The sequence below is a fragment of the Abramis brama genome, assembly GCF_963993115.1.
Source record: "Abramis brama genome assembly, chromosome: 23".
Lineage (NCBI taxonomy): Eukaryota > Metazoa > Chordata > Actinopteri > Cypriniformes > Leuciscidae > Abramis > Abramis brama.
Window position 1 is genome coordinate 625,886 of NC_139985.1, and position 17,500 is coordinate 643,385.

The 17,500-nt window shown below is 40.4% G+C and overlaps 2 protein-coding genes and 1 long non-coding RNA gene across 4 annotated transcripts in view; 2 read left to right on the forward strand and 1 right to left on the reverse strand.

The window, feature by feature from the left end:
• LOC311074827 overlaps positions 1 to 1,461 on the forward strand; it is an 18,242-nt gene extending 16,781 nt beyond the window's left edge. Inside the window, exon 3 of the long non-coding RNA XR_014604372.1 lies at positions 767 to 1,461. This is a non-coding gene — a long non-coding RNA (uncharacterized lncRNA). The remainder of the gene's footprint in view (positions 1 to 766) is intronic.
• Positions 1,462 to 1,590: 129 nt separating this feature from the next.
• map1lc3c (microtubule-associated protein 1 light chain 3 gamma) lies at positions 1,591 to 3,199 on the reverse strand. Of its 2 annotated transcripts, none has more exons than XM_084101728.1 (4): positions 2,818 to 3,199; positions 2,664 to 2,719; positions 2,476 to 2,582; positions 1,591 to 2,000 (listed from the first exon to the last, which is right to left on the reverse strand). In XM_084101728.1, exons 1-4 carry the CDS (start codon positions 2,873 to 2,875, stop codon positions 1,817 to 1,819), a joined length of 405 nt encoding a protein of 134 aa, XP_083957854.1. In that variant the 5' UTR covers positions 2,876 to 3,199; the 3' UTR covers positions 1,591 to 1,816. The 2 variants fall into 2 exon arrangements, with proteins under 2 accessions (XP_083957854.1, XP_083957853.1); XM_084101727.1 differs by having other exon boundaries at positions 2,664 to 2,731; positions 2,818 to 2,993.
• A 2,039-nt stretch (positions 3,200 to 5,238) lies between these two features.
• strn (striatin, calmodulin binding protein) overlaps positions 5,239 to 17,500 on the forward strand; it is a 47,598-nt gene continuing 35,336 nt past the window's right edge. Inside the window, exon 1 of the mRNA XM_084101286.1 lies at positions 5,239 to 5,590. Coding sequence (XP_083957412.1) covers positions 5,384 to 5,590 — 207 coding nt within the window. The 5' untranslated portion in view covers positions 5,239 to 5,383. The remainder of the gene's footprint in view (positions 5,591 to 17,500) is intronic.

The following is a 17,500-nucleotide window of genomic DNA, read 5'->3' on the forward strand; positions in this document are numbered from 1 at the left end:
TCCTTCTATCGCTCTATCTATCCTTCTGTCGCTCTATCTATCCTTCTGTCGCTCTATCTATCCTTCTGTCGCTCTATCTATCCTTCTGTCGCTCTATCTATCCTTCTATCGCTCTATCTATCCTTCTATCGCTCTATCTATCCTTCTATCACTCTATCATCCTTCTATCGCTCTATCATCCTTCTATCGCTCTATCTATCCTTCTATCGCTCTATCATCCTTCTATCACTCTATCTATCCTTCTATCGCTCTATCTATCCTTCTATCGCTCTATCTATCCTTCTGTCGCTCTATCTATCCTTCTGTCGCTCTATCTATCCTTCTGTCGCTCTATCTATCCTTCTATCGCTCTATCATCCTTCTATCGCTCTATCTATCCTTCTATCGCTCTATCTATCCTTCTATCACTCTATCTATCCTTCTATCGCTCTATCTATCCTTCTATCGCTCTATCTATCCTTCTATCAGTCTTCGATGCATCTATTTATCTGTCTATGCACAGAATATTCAAGAGATGCTCTGTCACAATCCACTGAAAATAATCTATGAAACAAAACATCAGACTAGTCAAATGTTCATAGGCATGTGTGTGTTCCTCGTCAGATCAGATGTGTGTGTGAAACACAGGCCGAGAGACACACTCATCTACAGGCGGACACATTAATCCACCAGGAAACTAATAGCTAAATAATCCTCATTAACAAAACGAGACGCTCTGTGCTCGTATGAAGTGAATTCATGGCTAAATCTCTAACTCTGCCCACAGGTGACGCACTGAGGTCATCTCGAACAGCAAGAGCGCCACCTATAGGCCACGGTTCATCACAGCTGCTGCACTTCTACAGGATCAAACTAGTCAACACCGTTTAAGACACATCTCTCCTGGATCACTTTTCAAAACTCAGTTCTCCTTAGCATCTTCAAAACACTTCATATGCAAGTCATTCTTCCATAATTCATCACTTTTGATGACACTTCATTTTTAAATTTGATTTAAATATGGCATTACTGTATAATTGTAGCAGATTGTGGTCGTATTCAGTTTTGAACTCGAGTTTAACCATTTTGAAAAATGTAAATGTGCAAGTTGGCCTGCAGGTACAGAGGTTTGGTTGTATTTGAGAAATTAATTCATGCAATTTGAAAGTAGGAATTAGTCAACACATTTTTTGCCAAAACAATGGAAAATTCAGTGTTTAGTCTCATGGACTTGTTGGAATCACCGTGCGAAGGGTTTTTGAAAAAAGTGACTCAAGTATTGAGAAATTTCAGTGATTGATAATCTATGGGTTAATCAAAGGTCAACTTCCTATACTTGGGCATACAAATTGTTAATCTTTGAACTGCTTTTGCACCACCGATGATTGTGTGTGTGTGTGTACTGCTGAGGGTCGAAGGGTTTTGATTATAGTTGCACCAATTTAAACTGCTGCAATAAAAGTGACCTTAAGTTTTGCTTTTAAATCTTTAATGGCAATGAAACATCTTTATAAATGCATGTCTTTGTCTTCAGAAAAAAAAAATGCAAGTGTTTAGCATCAAACATGAACAATATCCTTTATTTTTTTAAATCACCACATGATTAACCAATGAAAGATTGACCATTTTATTTCTCAGGCATATTTGAGGACACTTCTGCAGAACATGAAAGAACAGAAGTCTCCCTCTAGCGACCGATGTACGAATTACAGAATTTATTAGACAATTAAAACATACATTAGAAAGATAAGTAAATACCTAAAAAGTTAACACTATATACAAAGACTTAAATATCTCAGTTCAGTGAAGTAAATGAACAAGCCCCCATCTGCACTCATCACCTGTTGTTATAAGCCTCGCAGTGTCCAAACATCTCCTGAGAGGCGTAGGTCATGTACAGAAAACCATCCTCATCTTTATGGTCCTTGTAGAGCTGAGCCATGGTCAGAGACATGCTGGCGATGCCGGAGTTGTTGATCAGCAGGTAAAACGCTTGATTGGGCATCAGGGTCATTCGATTCCTGAGAAAAATCAAATCAGACGTGAGGAAAAACCAGTCTATGGGAAAAGCCCACACCGTGAGAAAGTCCTTAAATCCAGCCAGGTGACGATCAGCTGACGCCTCGAGCGATTCACTGCAGTGTGGGAACTCTGAGCCATGGAATAATATCCATCTACTACCACAGCACATTACTTAATCATATAAACTTTTAGGCACTTTTTTTTAAAACTTATATAAAGCCAAAAAGCTTAAGCTGCTTTTAAACTATACATTCGCGCCTTTTGAAACTATAGTTTCGCGCGCCTATGGTGACCGTTATTTTCTGAGGTAATTTTAAACACTGTCCGCGCCAACAGTCAGACTCAGACATTAGTGGTATTGTAAGAAGTGGTACACAAACGTGAATTGAATTTCTAAGAAATATAGACAGAATCAGAAGTTGTTTTTAAAAAACATTTGAGTAAAGAATTAAAGTTGTGAAGGGGTTTCCTCACCTGATGATGGTGACGAACTGTGTCATAGTGAGCTCTTGCGGCACGAGGAACTTTGTCTTATCCAGAGGCGGTAAGTACTTCTCTCTTTGATATCGCTCAATAATCACCTGAAATACACATTATTTAAGGCAAAAAGCCAATAATAGATAAACTAGCTATATACACATACAGAACTGGGCTTTTCCTACCGGGATTTTAGTTGGAAATTTAGTTCTGATTCCAGCCACCTCGTGTTTCCTCGTAGCTGGTTGGTAATCAACATTAGAAAAAACAAAGACAACATTTGATTTTGACAGTATGTCAACAGATCGTCTAATGCTTGTATGATATAAAGACACATACCTAAACTCTTCCTCTGTTTGAACGGTTTGGGATGTGGAGTTGTTTCAAACGGAGGCATGTTGTGTCGCTCCACTGACCTGTGCGCGTATTAATTACTGGCGAAGCGCACTAACACTAATTAAATAGTGCGCCGGCTGTGACGTCACGGGTCACGCACGCTGCCGCTTTACCACCTTCACTCCACTATTAAATCAAGAGTTTAAAATAATAATAAAAATACAAACTGTTGTTGTTTCCAGTTGTTGAGTTGTCTACAATAATAAGGATGCAGTTATTGAGTTGTTTTAATATAAGTCTTTTTGTCTACACACACTAATAAGGATGAAGATACACATTCCTCAAGTGTTGCAGGTAAATGAGGGTCTGAATGGATCTTTGTGTTGTTCACGGGTTTGACCTTCTCAGGGTGTGTGCAAAACAGAGGTTAGTATTGTAGTGTTGTAAACAGTTTGTGCATGACATGATCACAAATGAATCCATTGTGAAAATATGACACCAGCATTTGGTTGACTCTCAATTATGTAATGTTAATAACATGCATTTTATATTACCTGCCTTCTTTCATTTAATTATTGTGCTGGTGTTCATTTGCATATGGCTTATTTTATTCGTAGTAAAATTGTGTTTAAAATCTCCAAATCTGTATTTTCATTAGTATTTATTTTCCTTGTGTGCTTAGAGGATTGCTAACCGCTATCAATAAACAAAAACTCTGAAACTAGCAATGAGAAGGTTTGGCGGAAAAAAGAATAACACGCATCCGAACTCCAAGTCCCAGCATGCTCAGTGCACTCGTCTCTGATTGGCTACTCACAGTGCAAATTGTTTGTTCTGTCCAATCAGAGTGTTTCGTGCTCACAGCGATCTGTTGACCTGCTTGTGGGCGTGAAACGAGCGGAAACCAGCGTTGAGAAGTGCGAGTCATTTGAACGAATCGGTTCGTTCGAACGTTTTGTTTGAATGGTTTTGTTCTTTTGAGGCATATTCAGACATGCGCGCATTTATCATGGACTTTGTTGTTTGATAAATATTTGGTTAAATATTTGCATAAATTTAGTGTATTTATGTTATTTAGTGGAAGTCATTTTATCCCCAGTTATGTTTTTGATAGCCTACATTTCCTACATGCTCAAAATATAATATGTTGTGTTTGTTTTCACCTTACATTTATGGGTAATCATTTTTAAAAATGTTTTCTAATTCTTATATAAATATCATAGAAGTAGCCTTTACACGAACTGCAGGTTTATTATTAAAACAATAAAATTAATTAATTACTTAAAATAAACTTTAACTGAAAAAAGTATTATATTTCATATAATTGCCAAGGCAACATTTCTCATTTAGTTTAACTTTATATACTAAATATATAGTAAATATATAAACTAAAATATAAATAAAGTAGGCTATACCTCAGAATATGCTAACATACATAAATCAGTTTCAATTAAAATAAAATGTGATTAAAAAAAAGTATATAAATTATATAATAAAAAATATCAAATCAATTTATTTATATATCACTTTTTCAAACAAATCAATGCAGTTTAAAGTGCTTTACAGGCAAGAAGAAGAAAAATACACAATAACCAAGCACTAAACCATGAGATTTGAATGTTCAGTATTATAAGACATTACAAGAAAGCCAGGGTAAAATGTTTTTAATTTCCATTTATTTTAGATGTCACTAAAATAATCAATCAAAAACTAACTTTATCTGGACAATAACTTTATTCTAGAGCTGCTGTAAAGCCAAAACAATCTCTGTTACTGTAATCTCCTATTATCACTGTAAAGCTCCTATTATCACAGTCTATATATTGTTAAAGCGCGGTATAAATGAAGGCGACTTGACTTAAAATATACGCTTATCCATCTATTCAAGCTAAAAACTGAATCGTTCAGTTTAAAGTGCTTTACAGGAAAGAACAAGCAAACGACATAAACAATGAACAATAAAAGTTCTAGAATCATGAGATTTGAATGTTCTGTATCATAAGACATTAAAAGGGATAAAAATATCTTAATGTATATTTAAATTAGATGTCACTAAAATATACGCTTATCCATCTATTCAAATTCAAGCTAAAAACTGAATCGTTCAGTTTAAAGTGCTTTACGGGAAAGAACAAGCAAACGACATAATAAACAATGAACAATAAAAGTTCTAGAATCATGAGATTTGAATGTTCTGTATCATAAGACATTAAAAGGGATAAAAATGTCTTAATGTATATTTAAATTAGATGTCACTAAAATATACGCTTATACATCTATTCAAATTCAAGCTAAAAACTGAAACGTTCAAATCCATGTTATTAGTAAGCTGCCATTTCTTCATTCCACTTTGCGGTTCGGTTCTACGCGATCGGTTCAGCGAATCGGTTCAAAAGAACGATTCATTCGCGAATCGAATACAACTAGCGGAAACGTCATGAAGTGACAGCAGCAGCTCGCGGTGAGTGAGCCCGTTTCCCTTCGAGCTCTGAGGCGGATATTTCAGCGAGCGATCGGACGAAATCTAGTGTCCGTGTGGTCGATCAGACCTCCGATTCCCGGCCTGGCCATGGACGAGCAGGCGGGCCCCGGTGTGTTCTTCAACAACAACAACAACTCGGTCCTTCCCGGAGCGAAAGCGCCTCAGCCGGGCGACGGCGGGGACACGGCCCGCGCTCAGTACAGTATTCCGGGGATCTTACACTTTCTCCAGCACGAGTGGGCCCGTTTCGAGGTGGAACGAGCCCAATGGGAGGTGGAACGGGCCGAGCTGCAGGTAACGCGCCTTTTGCGACCGTTATTATTTTCTGAGGTGTTTTGAACGCTCTCCGCCAAAAGTCTCAATCAGACATTTGTGGGCTTGTTTTTCTCTCGCGCGCGCTGACGTTAGACACGCACGCGCGCGCGCACACACACACAACCCTGCACACATTAAACGCAGCAGCACAAAAACTTGAGTTTCTCTCCTAAATCCATTCTCTCCTCTCCTCGTATTACATTCAGAATCAGAAGCCGCCTTTACTGCGAAACGAACAGAGAAAATATTATCTCTTCATTTTTGCTATGAAATATGGCCAGGACATGTTCTTGACAGGAATTCTGCACATTTTTTACATTCCTGTCTTCCACTGAGATTTTAAACAACCTTCATGTTGAGTAATTCTAAATGTAGCCTTTTCACACTAAAATTAAGTTATATGTTGCATAAAGAAGACTGTTTGTAGCACCATTAAGATATTTTTGCATTATAGCATCGTGTGTGTATATATATATATATATATATATATATACTGTTTATGTGTATATATATATATATATACTGTATATATGTATGTGTATATATATATATATAATACATAATATTTTATATATATGTGTGTACGTGTATGTATGTATGTATGTATATATTTATATATTTGTGTGTGTGTGTGTGTATGAACAGCATAATTTTCAGGATTTAACACCGTAACAATGAATCTTCATAAAGAGAATTACAAAACCTAAAATGAAAGCGTTCAACATTAACTGTCTTGAAAGTAATGTCACATTGCAGAAATCTTCATGGCCCTAAAATCAAGCTTCTGGTGTGACATGTTGATGTTTCTGTGAGTTTGTTCCTGTGATTTCTCGTCATGACATCACAGTAGGAGTGCAGTTACATCATCAGTCTGTCACCATCGCCTGCATCATCTGCATATCTGAATGATGCTTTGAGACAGTCCATCATCAAAACTACAAGGAAGTCCTTAAACGCTAAACAACTCTTTTGTCTGGCTGTGACTATCTAGTGTAGACTATCGAGTGTAGACTGGCTGTGACTATCGAGTGTAGACTGTCTGGCTGTGACTATCGAGTGTAGACTGTCTGGCTAGTGTCTCTCTGGTGTAGACTATCGAGTGTAGATTGTCTGGCTAGTGTCTATCTAGTGTGGACTGTCTGGCTGTGACTATCAAGTGTAGACTATATAGTGTGGACTGTCTGACTGTGACTAAATAGTGTAGACTGTCTGGCTGTGACTATATAGTGTAGACTGTCTGGCTGTGACTATCTAGTGTAGACTATCGAGTGTAGACTGTCTGGCTGTGACTATCTAGTGTAGACTATCGAGTGTAGACTGTCTGGCTGTGACTATATAGTGTAGACTGTCTGGCTGTGACTATCTAGTGTAGACTGTCTGGCTGTGACTATATAGTGTAGACTGTGGCTGTGACTATCAAGTGTAGACTGTCTGGCTGTGATTATATAGTGTAGGCTGTCTGACTGTGACTATATAGTCTAGACTGTCTGGCTGTGAATTTCTAGACTGTCTGGCTGTGAATATCTAGACTGTCTGGCTGTGACTATATAGTGTAGACTGTCTGGCTGTGACTATCTAGTGTAGACTGTCTGGCTGTGACTATATAGTGTAGACTGTCTGGCTGCGACTATATTGTGTAGACTGTCTGGCTGTGACTATATAGTCTAGACTGTCTGACTGTGACTATATAGTCTAGACTGTCTGGCTGTGAATTTCTAGACTGTCTGGCTGTGACTATATAGTGTAGACTGTCTGGCTGTGACTATAGTGTAGACTGTCTGGCTGTGACTATCTAGTGTAGACTGTCTGGCTGTGACTATATAGTGTAGACTGTCTGGCTGTGACTATATAGTGTAGACTGTGGCTGTGACTATATAGTGTAGACTGTCTGGCTGTGACTATATAGTGTAGACTGTCTGACTGTGACTATATAGTCTAGACTGTCTGGCTGTGAATATCTAGACTGTCTGGCTGTGACTATATAGTGTAGACTGTCTAGTGTAGACTGTCTGGCTGTGACTATATAGTGTAGACTGTCTGGCTGTGACTATATAGTCTAGACTGTCTGGCTGTGAATATCTAGACTGTCTGGCTATGACTATATAGTGTAGACTGTCTGGCTGTGACTATCACGTGTAGACTATATAGTGTGGACTGTCTGGCTGTGACTATATAGTGTAGACTGTCTGGCTGTGACTATATAGTGTAGACTGTCTGACTGTGACTATATAGTCTAGACTGTCTGGCTGTGAATATCTAGACTGTCTGGCTATGACTATATAGTGTAGACTATATAGTGTAGACTGTCTGGCTGTGACTATCAAGTGTAGACTATATAGTGTAGACTGTCTGGCTGTGACTATCAAGTGTAGACTATATAGTGTGGACTGTCTGGCTGTGACTATATAGTGTGGACTGTCTGTCCTTGATCTCCAGCAGTCGAGGCTGATCTTCTGTTCGATGTCCTGCTTCACCTCCTGTAAGCCCATGACACACACACACACACACACACACTTCTCTGTGATTGAGATGAGATATTTACACCTAAAGGGCAGCGATTGATTAATGAATGCTTCGGGAATGTCTTTGGCATTTATGGGTCGTTTCCCCGGACGTCCGAACAGTCGCTCCATGTTTTATTATGCATGTTGAATGAAGGACAAACCAGGAAGTGTGAGGAGAGAATACTCACGGGGCTTTCAATCGTCAGATCAGCACTGGATATATGAAGTGATTGTTGATTGTGGTTTTGAAACCGTAAAACAATAGAACAAATGTACACGTGACCATTGAATGAGTTTTACAGGCATTTAAATGCATCAATCCGATGTTGTAGTTTTTTTTTGCTAGGCCTGTTTGCATTCACTTAAAACAAGTTAAAATATAACTAGCTGTTAATATCTCACCATAGAGCCGCACTATAATGATTTATATAATAATCACGAGTGTTTTTCTCAAAAATCCTAATTACAATTATTAATCATTCTTTTTACATTTCATTAGAATTATTGCATTTTCATGTGAGCACAAAGAAAACATCAACTCGAGGTTTATTATTTGACCTTATCTCGCTACATTATAAAAACTGGTCAAAGCTTTAAAGCTAAAACAGTGAAATTCCTAACATTGATTACAATAATTCAAAATTGTATTCATGTATTTTAATATTTAAACCAACAAAAATTACTTTGTGGCTGCTGAACAAATGCAATTACGCAACCTCTGAGCTACAATACGAACGCAAACACAGTATAACCGAGATTCATGCTTGGATATATTGCAAATAGCGCAGACGATTTTGCTTAAATAAACAAAAGAAGCAGAAATCTCAATTGAAGGGGTCATGAACTGCCAAATCAAATTTTCTTGTATAAATATTCTGTATCTTTCAGAGCTCAACTTCCTCATTAGTCCAAAAACAGCTTTTATTGAATTACTCATTTCGGATTTTGTCACATTATGACATCATAGTGCAACGAAAGAAGATCGACGCCCACTTCTGCATCATCGCCTCTTTAGCCCCGCCCACCAACGGTTAGAAGTGCCAAGTTGAGGAAAAACACAGTCTTTGCTTTGCCTTCCGTGAGATCCTAACGATCCTAATTAAGAAAGCGTGGATGAACTTTATTTTTAAACAAAGTTCCAGATTGTGTCAGTAAGAAACTCTTCATTTTCCTGCCGATTCAGTTTTAAACAAGAGCCCGTGTGACGCAGGCTCTTCAGAGAGTCTGAAAACAACAGTTATTGAATCCGACGGCGAGTAACAGTGTTTTTACCATGTGTCGCTAATGCTTTATCTGACACAGATCGTTTGATATGTACTCTCTTTACTCAAAAACTATGAACGATGAATATAAGAACGACAGTGTGATCAAAGATGGTATATTCATTCATAATTTGTTTACACGAAAACACCATTAAAAGTTTTGTAACCAAGTATTTAAACTTTATTTGCCACAACCAAGCATGTGTAATGTGCGTAATTGTTTCAACTATGTACACCTTTCTGCAGCGTCTTCGTTTAAACACTAATATAATGTAATAACCACCTCGAAAATACATACTCGTCATTCCATGTCAAATCATCCAAGTTTTGGAAACTTTCCTGGCTCAATTTTTTGATTTGTTAATATTTTTTCTGCAGAAAGCCAAACATAAATGGCTAAGATATCTTTAATACTTCACAGTTACAGGCATGCAAACTGTGCTTTTTCCCATTTCTGAACTGTCACCGTTGGCGTATAATGAAACAAAGCTTGATAAAGTCAACAGATTTAACTAATACACCTACAAATCTCTGTGTAAAAATGAAATAACAACGCTACCATCTTTCTAAAGTCACTTTACGCCCCTGTAATCAGGTGAAAATGAACAAATATAGCGAACATCGAAAGTTTTCAAAACAATTCCACACCAGGGATATTGAAAATAATTTAAATATGCAAAACGGTTAGCCAATCACAGCAGTGGGCGTTTACTTCCGAGTCTCGCCTTTCAAAACAGAGTGTTTAACAGAGACGCTCAAAAACAGCTTATTCTAAATTTGGATGTTTTTACATGCATTTGTCCGTCTATGATTTTGAGGAAGCACTGAAATCATAACATTTGTACATTTGTATTTCAGTGTGCGATTGCTACCAAAGTACGGATGCATTTGACATCTCTAGAAGGCAGTGTGTAGATGAGGAGATCCTGACTGATGTTGGGTTTCTTTCGTAACCAGCATGCCTTTCATAGCCGTGTGTGGGCGCCGCGTGTAGGAGAGGCTTCATATGTTGAAATCGCCCTCCAGCACCTTGACAATCGATTGAAAGGAGTGTAATCTCTGGGTTTGCATGTAGGCTCCTGCACCTGAAGTCAGAGACGTGGCGCGTGAACTGAAAGGCCATTGGCAGCCGAAGCGAGTGTGTGTAGGCAGCGCTGTGTTCGTGTGATGCTGGGGAACAGGACAGATGAGCTGATGTTCGTGACTCACGCTGCTGACGCTCCCGCTAGTGTCGTGTCCTCGGCTGGGAAACGGGGATGCTAGGCTTGACCAGCGAGGATAAGCTGGAGTTTCACACACATCAGCGCTTTAACGCTACTAGAGACGGGTCCGGATGCTCACGTACTGTCCACTAGTGTGTTCTTGTTAGTGCGGTAGGCCACAAAATCCATATCTTTCAAAATTATACCGGTTTCACGGACTGGGTGTAAACCACATGTTCATGAGTGACAGTGTTCATCGCATCCAAAATAAAAGTTTGTGTTTACATAATGTGTGTTACATCATACTGTGTATAATTATTTTGTATATATAAATACACACATATGCATGTATGACATATTTAAGAAATATTTGCATGTAGATACTGTATATATATTTAGACATAATTTACATTATATATAAAAATATAAATATTTTATATATAAATAACACATTTTCCTTAAATACATGCATATGTGTGTATTTTTTTTATATATATATAATAATTATACACAGTACACACACATTATGTAAACACACACTTTTATTTTGGATGCAATTAATCATTGCCTAGCACTCGTCTTTTTATTATTTTTTTGCTGTTTTAGTTGTTTTACTACATGAAGTTAAAGTACATGAGAATGAGAAGCGTGTCCTGAGCGGAGACTCTGGCAGTCCATACATATATTTACTCAACGCCCAAATTAAACAGAGTCAGAGTTACAATCGCTGAACTTTAAGGCCACAACATTTGAATCCAGATCTCACAGAGAGGACGGAAATGTTCAGGAACTGTGTTTTGACTGCCTGTGTGTGTGTGTGTGTGTGTGTGTGTGTGTGTGTGTGTGTGTGTGTGTGTGTGTGTGTGTGTTTTGACTGGGAATGGCAGTGATGTCAGGCCAGCGTGTGATTCTCCGTCCACATCTCACATCACTCACACTCATTGGTTGTTTGTTTGGTCTCGTCCCGTCTGGACGTCCATTTCTCAGACACACACATTACACATTTTCCTACACTTTGCATTTACATTCACCCTGTTTTCCCTATTTTCTGGCATCCATTGCAGTTTTCCGAAGCTCTGCCTCTGTCTCTGGCTCTCTCTGACTCACTCGCTGCGTTCACACACTCAACTTGTGTTTCAGTCGGACTCAATTCATTCCGATTGGTGAATCCCAATGTAGTGTTTACATGAACGCGAAACGTGTGTTAACAACTTAATATTTATCCATTTCCAATCATAATTTAGAGACAAAGAGCATAGTTTATTCCTTTTCTAAATAATATAAATATAATGATAAATATAAACAGCGGCACAACAGTTCAATAGTTATTATGCGCAGACATCAGGAAACTCTGTATATTTGTGCAGTGAGCGCATGTCAAAAACATCTATTCCGATATGAAGCTTGTGACATATAAACACACACATCAACCCGATCACATGTTTAGTGTTCATGTAAACACTACATTCAGATTCATCAATCAGAATTAATTCAGTCCGACTGAATCAAGAGTTGTGCATGTAAACGTAGCGAGTGCGATCGGAATCTTAATCGGATCGATTAAGGCGTTTACATGAAGCCGTCAGTGCGGTCGAGCCGTCAGTGCGATGGGAGCCGTCAGTGCGGTCGAGCCGTCAGTGCGGTTGAGCCGTCAGTGCGGTCGAGTCGTCAGTCAGTGCGGTCGAGTCGTCAGTGCGGTCGAGCCGTCAGTGCGATTGCTAACGCTTTATTTGGTTGCATGTAAACGTAGCCAGTCAGTCACAGAAGTAAATCACTGATCCAGCCCGGGTTTCCCTCTGGTTTGTGTCTGTCTGTGCGCGTTGGAGTGTGTGAATGCGTGGCCATCTGTGTGTGAGTGTGTGTGCCATCTGAGATCTGCTAATGACCGCTGGGATTCTGCGCGCTCAGGTTTCCTCGCGTCCGCCGTGTGTTTGACGTTTCCCACTGGCTCCTCTTTGGGTTTGACATAAGCTGTGTGACTCATGAACTGAATCACTCACAAATGCACTTATTTCCTATTAAACAGCTCAAGTAAAGTCCTAATCTGCCCTTAATCTGCTTGCTTGGCTTATTCCTCAATTCATGTACTTTGATTTCCAGCTAATAACCAATTAACTCTCAGCTTGAAATTACACTGGTGCTTTTAGACCCCGTGACTTTTCTTTTTCCTCCTTAGAAAAGCAGTCGTTTGGAAAAGTGTGTGTTCTGTAAGTAAGAACCAGTACAGCAGCTTTAGGCCCCAACATGCTCCAGTAACGCCACCCTTTGTGTGTGTGTTCGTGTGTTTATGGCCCGTAAAGGCAAGTCTGCCCTTGTACGTGAAGGTATGCGCTCCTGCCTGTTGTGTCAGGTGAACGCCCTGCATCTTCCCTGACGGATCACTGTCACACGAGGAAAGCAGCGTTGATCAGGGCGTATGCTCACAACTCACCATCTCAGACTAAAGCATCCTTAAAGCGGTCCTATAATGCCCTTTCACAAGATGTACAATAAGTCTCTGATGTCCCCAGAGTGTGTGTGTGTGTGTGTGTGTGAAGTTTCAGCTCTAAATACCCCACAGATATTTTTATATAACATGTTTAAATTGTCACTTTTTGAAGGTGAGCAAAAATGCACCGTTTTTGTGTGTTTCCCTTTAAATGCAAATGAGCCGTTGCTCCCGGCGCAGGGGGCGGAGCTTCAAGAGCTTGTGTGTGTGTGTTTCAGACACGCACTTAAGATTTCAAAAACCTTTAGCCTTTTATGTTCAAACCAGACAAAGATGGAGAGACTCTAGAAGTGACATGTAGAAGCAACAGGACATTTCTGAACGGTTAGTTGATGAGTTTATGCAGCTGATGTGGAGTTAACGATCTACTAGTCATTGATTAGCATATTCTGTCAAGATAATCTATAAATCGTGTTCAGGGGGCGGGGTTTATGTAAATTTTAGGGTTGGTGATGTCACTAACCCGTGGAGAAGCTCACTGTAGTCTCTACCAGCCGTTTGTTGTAGTTCTTAAGAAGCGATTTCTGTAAAAGTAAATCTCTCCCTTTGCTTTGAACTTTGAGTTGTAACTTTGCAGATGTTGTTTATGATCAAACAGCAACATTACACACTAACTGAAGTTAGAAAAGTCAAATCATAATCAACCAGCCCTTTAAAAGCTAACACAGCACTCGTTGATGATGTACACTATGCACTCCATCTACTGTTTACATATTACATCATATCTGTGATGATCGAGTGCATGAAGTGTCCAACTCGCCACGCCTGATAACGACATCATCCCTCCTGCTGTTTGTAATCTTCTCTTTCGTAACTTTTAGTATGAACACACTACTGGCACGATCTACTTTATTTTTAATGTAAGAGCAACACGGCCATTTGTAACTTGTGGAATGTTGTTATAATGCCTGTTTTACATTGCAAACTGGTATTTGGTATCATATTATTTCCCTTTATTATCGCATGAATAAACACTGGCTTGTAGTGGAAATAGTTTTAATAGTTACTGCACTTTGTTTTTCTTGTTATTTGCGTAGAGCAGCGAATGAATCAGAAGTCTCGCACATTGACTTAAATAGCTTGTGTTTGTATTGCAGAATAAAGTGGATTATTCCAGCGCTGGGTAAGAAATATTGATTTCTAGATTGATTCTTAAAACCCAAGAATTGATCTTTCAGTCTGCGCTGCTTTCAGCCGATGAACGAACACTTTGAAGCGCCTCCCGTCCAGTAAAGAGCAATAATCTCTGTGCTTTGCTACTTTTGATTTGAAATCCATCAATCAGTAAAACCAATAAAACGGCTTGAGAACAATAATGTCACATTTATCTCAGAAAAGCCTTTCAATGATCAGAAACTCGATAGTCAGCTAGAAAAATAACTCTAGAGATGAGCGTTCTGATACTTATACGCACTATATTACATATTCATTATTTTTAGAACTGTAATATTATATTATAATGGTTTTATATTTTAATGAATGCTTGAATAAATCAGTTTTTATGACAGCCACCTTTTAAATGTTTACATTTTTAAAAATGATTTGGTGTAGAAACATAATTATGTAATTATAAAATTAGTATTATAGCGTTATTTTTATAGAAATGGCCAAATCAGTTAATATTAACTTTCAATATTATAGTAATGTACCAACTGACTCTCTTTATAGTGTTAGTTGAGAGATTTGCCGTACTGTGACTGATGTGAGTCACTGGAACTAAATGAATCAAAATCAGAATCGAATCGATTTGCAAGCGTGTGATTCAAAATAGAATTGAATCGTAAAATTCATGTCCATACTCAGCAATATAAATGTCATAGAGGAGGAATGCATCATGATAACCTTTTTTCATGATAAGACCATTTTTAATCAGAATTAATTAAATGGAATGATAAGAAATATAAGCATATTTATAACTTCACAGTTTTTGTCTCTAATTTGAGATTAATGAAATGCATCCTGACATTGAGTCAGAAGATGCGTGTGATTCTGCTGTAGAATTTGGTGAAATGAGGCGTCGTGTTTCAGGTCATGTGACGCGTTTAGACAAATGAGCCGATTTTGTGACCTGTGTGTGTTTTGAGCTGTGAGGATCAGAGTGCAGTGTGTGTGTGTGTGTGTGTGTGTGTGTGTGTGTGTGTGAGAGTGTAAGTTACCCTAAACTAACCTCAATCACAGATTCTGTGTGAAACTCCAGTGCGAACGCAGTTAGATAACACATAAACTAGTGTTAACCACGGGGATCTTATTATAAAGTGTTACCAAATGCCAGTTTGAGACATGAAGAGTAAATGAACAGGCATGTTCGTTAGATGAATGTAATTGTAAACATCAGTGCATCGAGTTATTTTTATCCAATTGAGAAAATGTTCAGATTGAGCCGTCAGTCCCATTATCTGATGCATGAGCTGTGATAGCTGGAGGCAGTGTGTGTGTGTGTGTGTGTTTCCCATGATGTATCGAGAGCAGTGTGTGTGTGTGTGTGTGTTTCCCATGATGTATCGAGAGCAGTGTGTGTGTGTGTGTGTGTGTGTGTGTGTGTGTGTGTGTGTGTGTGTGTGTTTCCCATGATGTATCGAGAGCAGTGTGTGTGTGTGTGTGTGTGTGTTTCCCATGATGTATCGAGAGCAGTGTGTGTGTGTGTGCGCTACATATTTCAGTAAGAGACATCGTTTACGTTATATAAAGCCATCCAGTCTTAATTCCTGGGGTTCCCTTTAACATCGGCGTCAGTGAACCCAAATGCTGCACCACTAGTGATCTTCTCTTTATAATAATGGCAGCTTCGCCTCTCCAAGAAAACCAGCACTAATCTCCATATGAACACAGTTCTGTTAGCATCAGAATAGCTCCTGCTTTATCTCACGACCTGATTTCTGTGCTGTCGGGTGTAATGCATGTGGGCGCTAGTAAAGCAAACGCAGTCTATAAGTGTTGATCTGCATCGCTAAACGACGGTTCAGGCGTTGGTGAAGCCCTTTTAGATGCTGCGTTTCTGTTCGCCATGTTGAAAGAGAGAATGACACACTGTTAATCTCCCACTCGTCCCTGACGCACAACGCCGGCCCTCGGGGAGCGGATAAATCCACACACAGACTCACTCTTTACACTGACAGCAGTAACTGGCGCTCTAAGTAGTGCACTTTCTGCAGCATTAGAGGATCTCCTGTGAGTGTGTACAGGGATACAAATTGCCATCTATTTTGGGCGAGCGAGATGTGTGTGTGTGTGTGTGTGTGTGTGTGTGTGTGTGTGTGTGTGTGTGTGTGTGTGTGTGTCTCCAGATGGGAACCCTGAGCAAGTGAATCCGGACGACCTCCTTCATTCATAACTCTGGTGTGCAGGGACTCTCTGCTGTCGGACTGACTCCAGCGCAGTGAACACACTGATCATGTTCTGTCCAGAGCTCAGCGCAGGATTACAGCCGGATGTGTTTAAGCTTTTACCTGCCGGTTTGAGCTCGTCCTCATCAGATTAAATGGTGGTGCGCCGGATCCCACGGAATGGTTTGCTGCTTTTACCGTGGTAAACACACGGCTTTGTCGGGTCGTGAACACACACCTGTGTCGGGTCGTGAACACACCTGTGCCGGGTCGTGAACACACCTGTGTCGAGTCGTGAACACACACCTGTGTCGGCGGGTCGTGAACACACACCTGTGTCGGCGGGTCGTGAACACACACCTGTGTCGGCGGGTCGTGAACACACACCTGTGTCGGCGGGTCGTGAACACACACCTGTGTCGGCGGGTCGTGAACACACACCTGTGTCGGCGGGTCGTGAACACACACCTGTGTCGGCGGGTCGTGAACACACCTGTGCCGGGTCGTGAACACACCTGTGTCGAGTCGTGAACACACACCTGTGCCGGGTCGTGAACACACACCTGTGTCGGCGGGTCGTGAACACACCTGTGTCGGCGGGTCGTGAACACACACCTGTGCCGGGTCGTGAACACACACCTGTGCCGGGTCGTGAACACACACCTGTGTCGGCGGGTCGTGAACACACACCTGTGCCGGGTCGTGAACACACACCTGTGTCGGCGGGTCGTGAACACACACCTGTGTCGGCGGGTCGTGAACACACACCTGTGTCGGCGGGTCGTGAACACACACCTGTGTCGGCGGGTCGTGAACACACACCTGTGTCGGCGGGTCGTGAACACACACCTGTGTCGGCGGGTCGTGAACACACCTGTGCCGGGTCGTGAACACACCTGTGTCGAGTCGTGAACACACACCTGTGCCGGGTCGTGAACACACACCTGTGTCGGCGGGTCGTGAACACACCTGTGTCGGCGGGTCGTGAACACACACCTGTGCCGGGTCGTGAACACACACCTGTGTCGGCGGGTCGTGAACACACACCTGTGCCGGGTCGTGAACACACACCTGTGTCGGCGGGTCGTGAACACACACCTGTGTCGGCGG

Coding starts and splice junctions, on each gene's coding strand:
- map1lc3c (XM_084101727.1), bottom strand. CDS start 2,875: ATGCCTCCGTTTGAAACAACTCCACATCCCAAACCGTTCAAACAGAGG. Junction 2,732..2,817: donor CAAACAGAGGAAGAGTTTAG/GTATGTGTCTTT, acceptor TTTCTAATGTTG/ATTACCAACCAGCTACGAGG. Junction 2,583..2,663: donor AATTTCCAACTAAAATCCCG/GTAGGAAAAGCC, acceptor TGTGTATTTCAG/GTGATTATTGAGCGATATCA.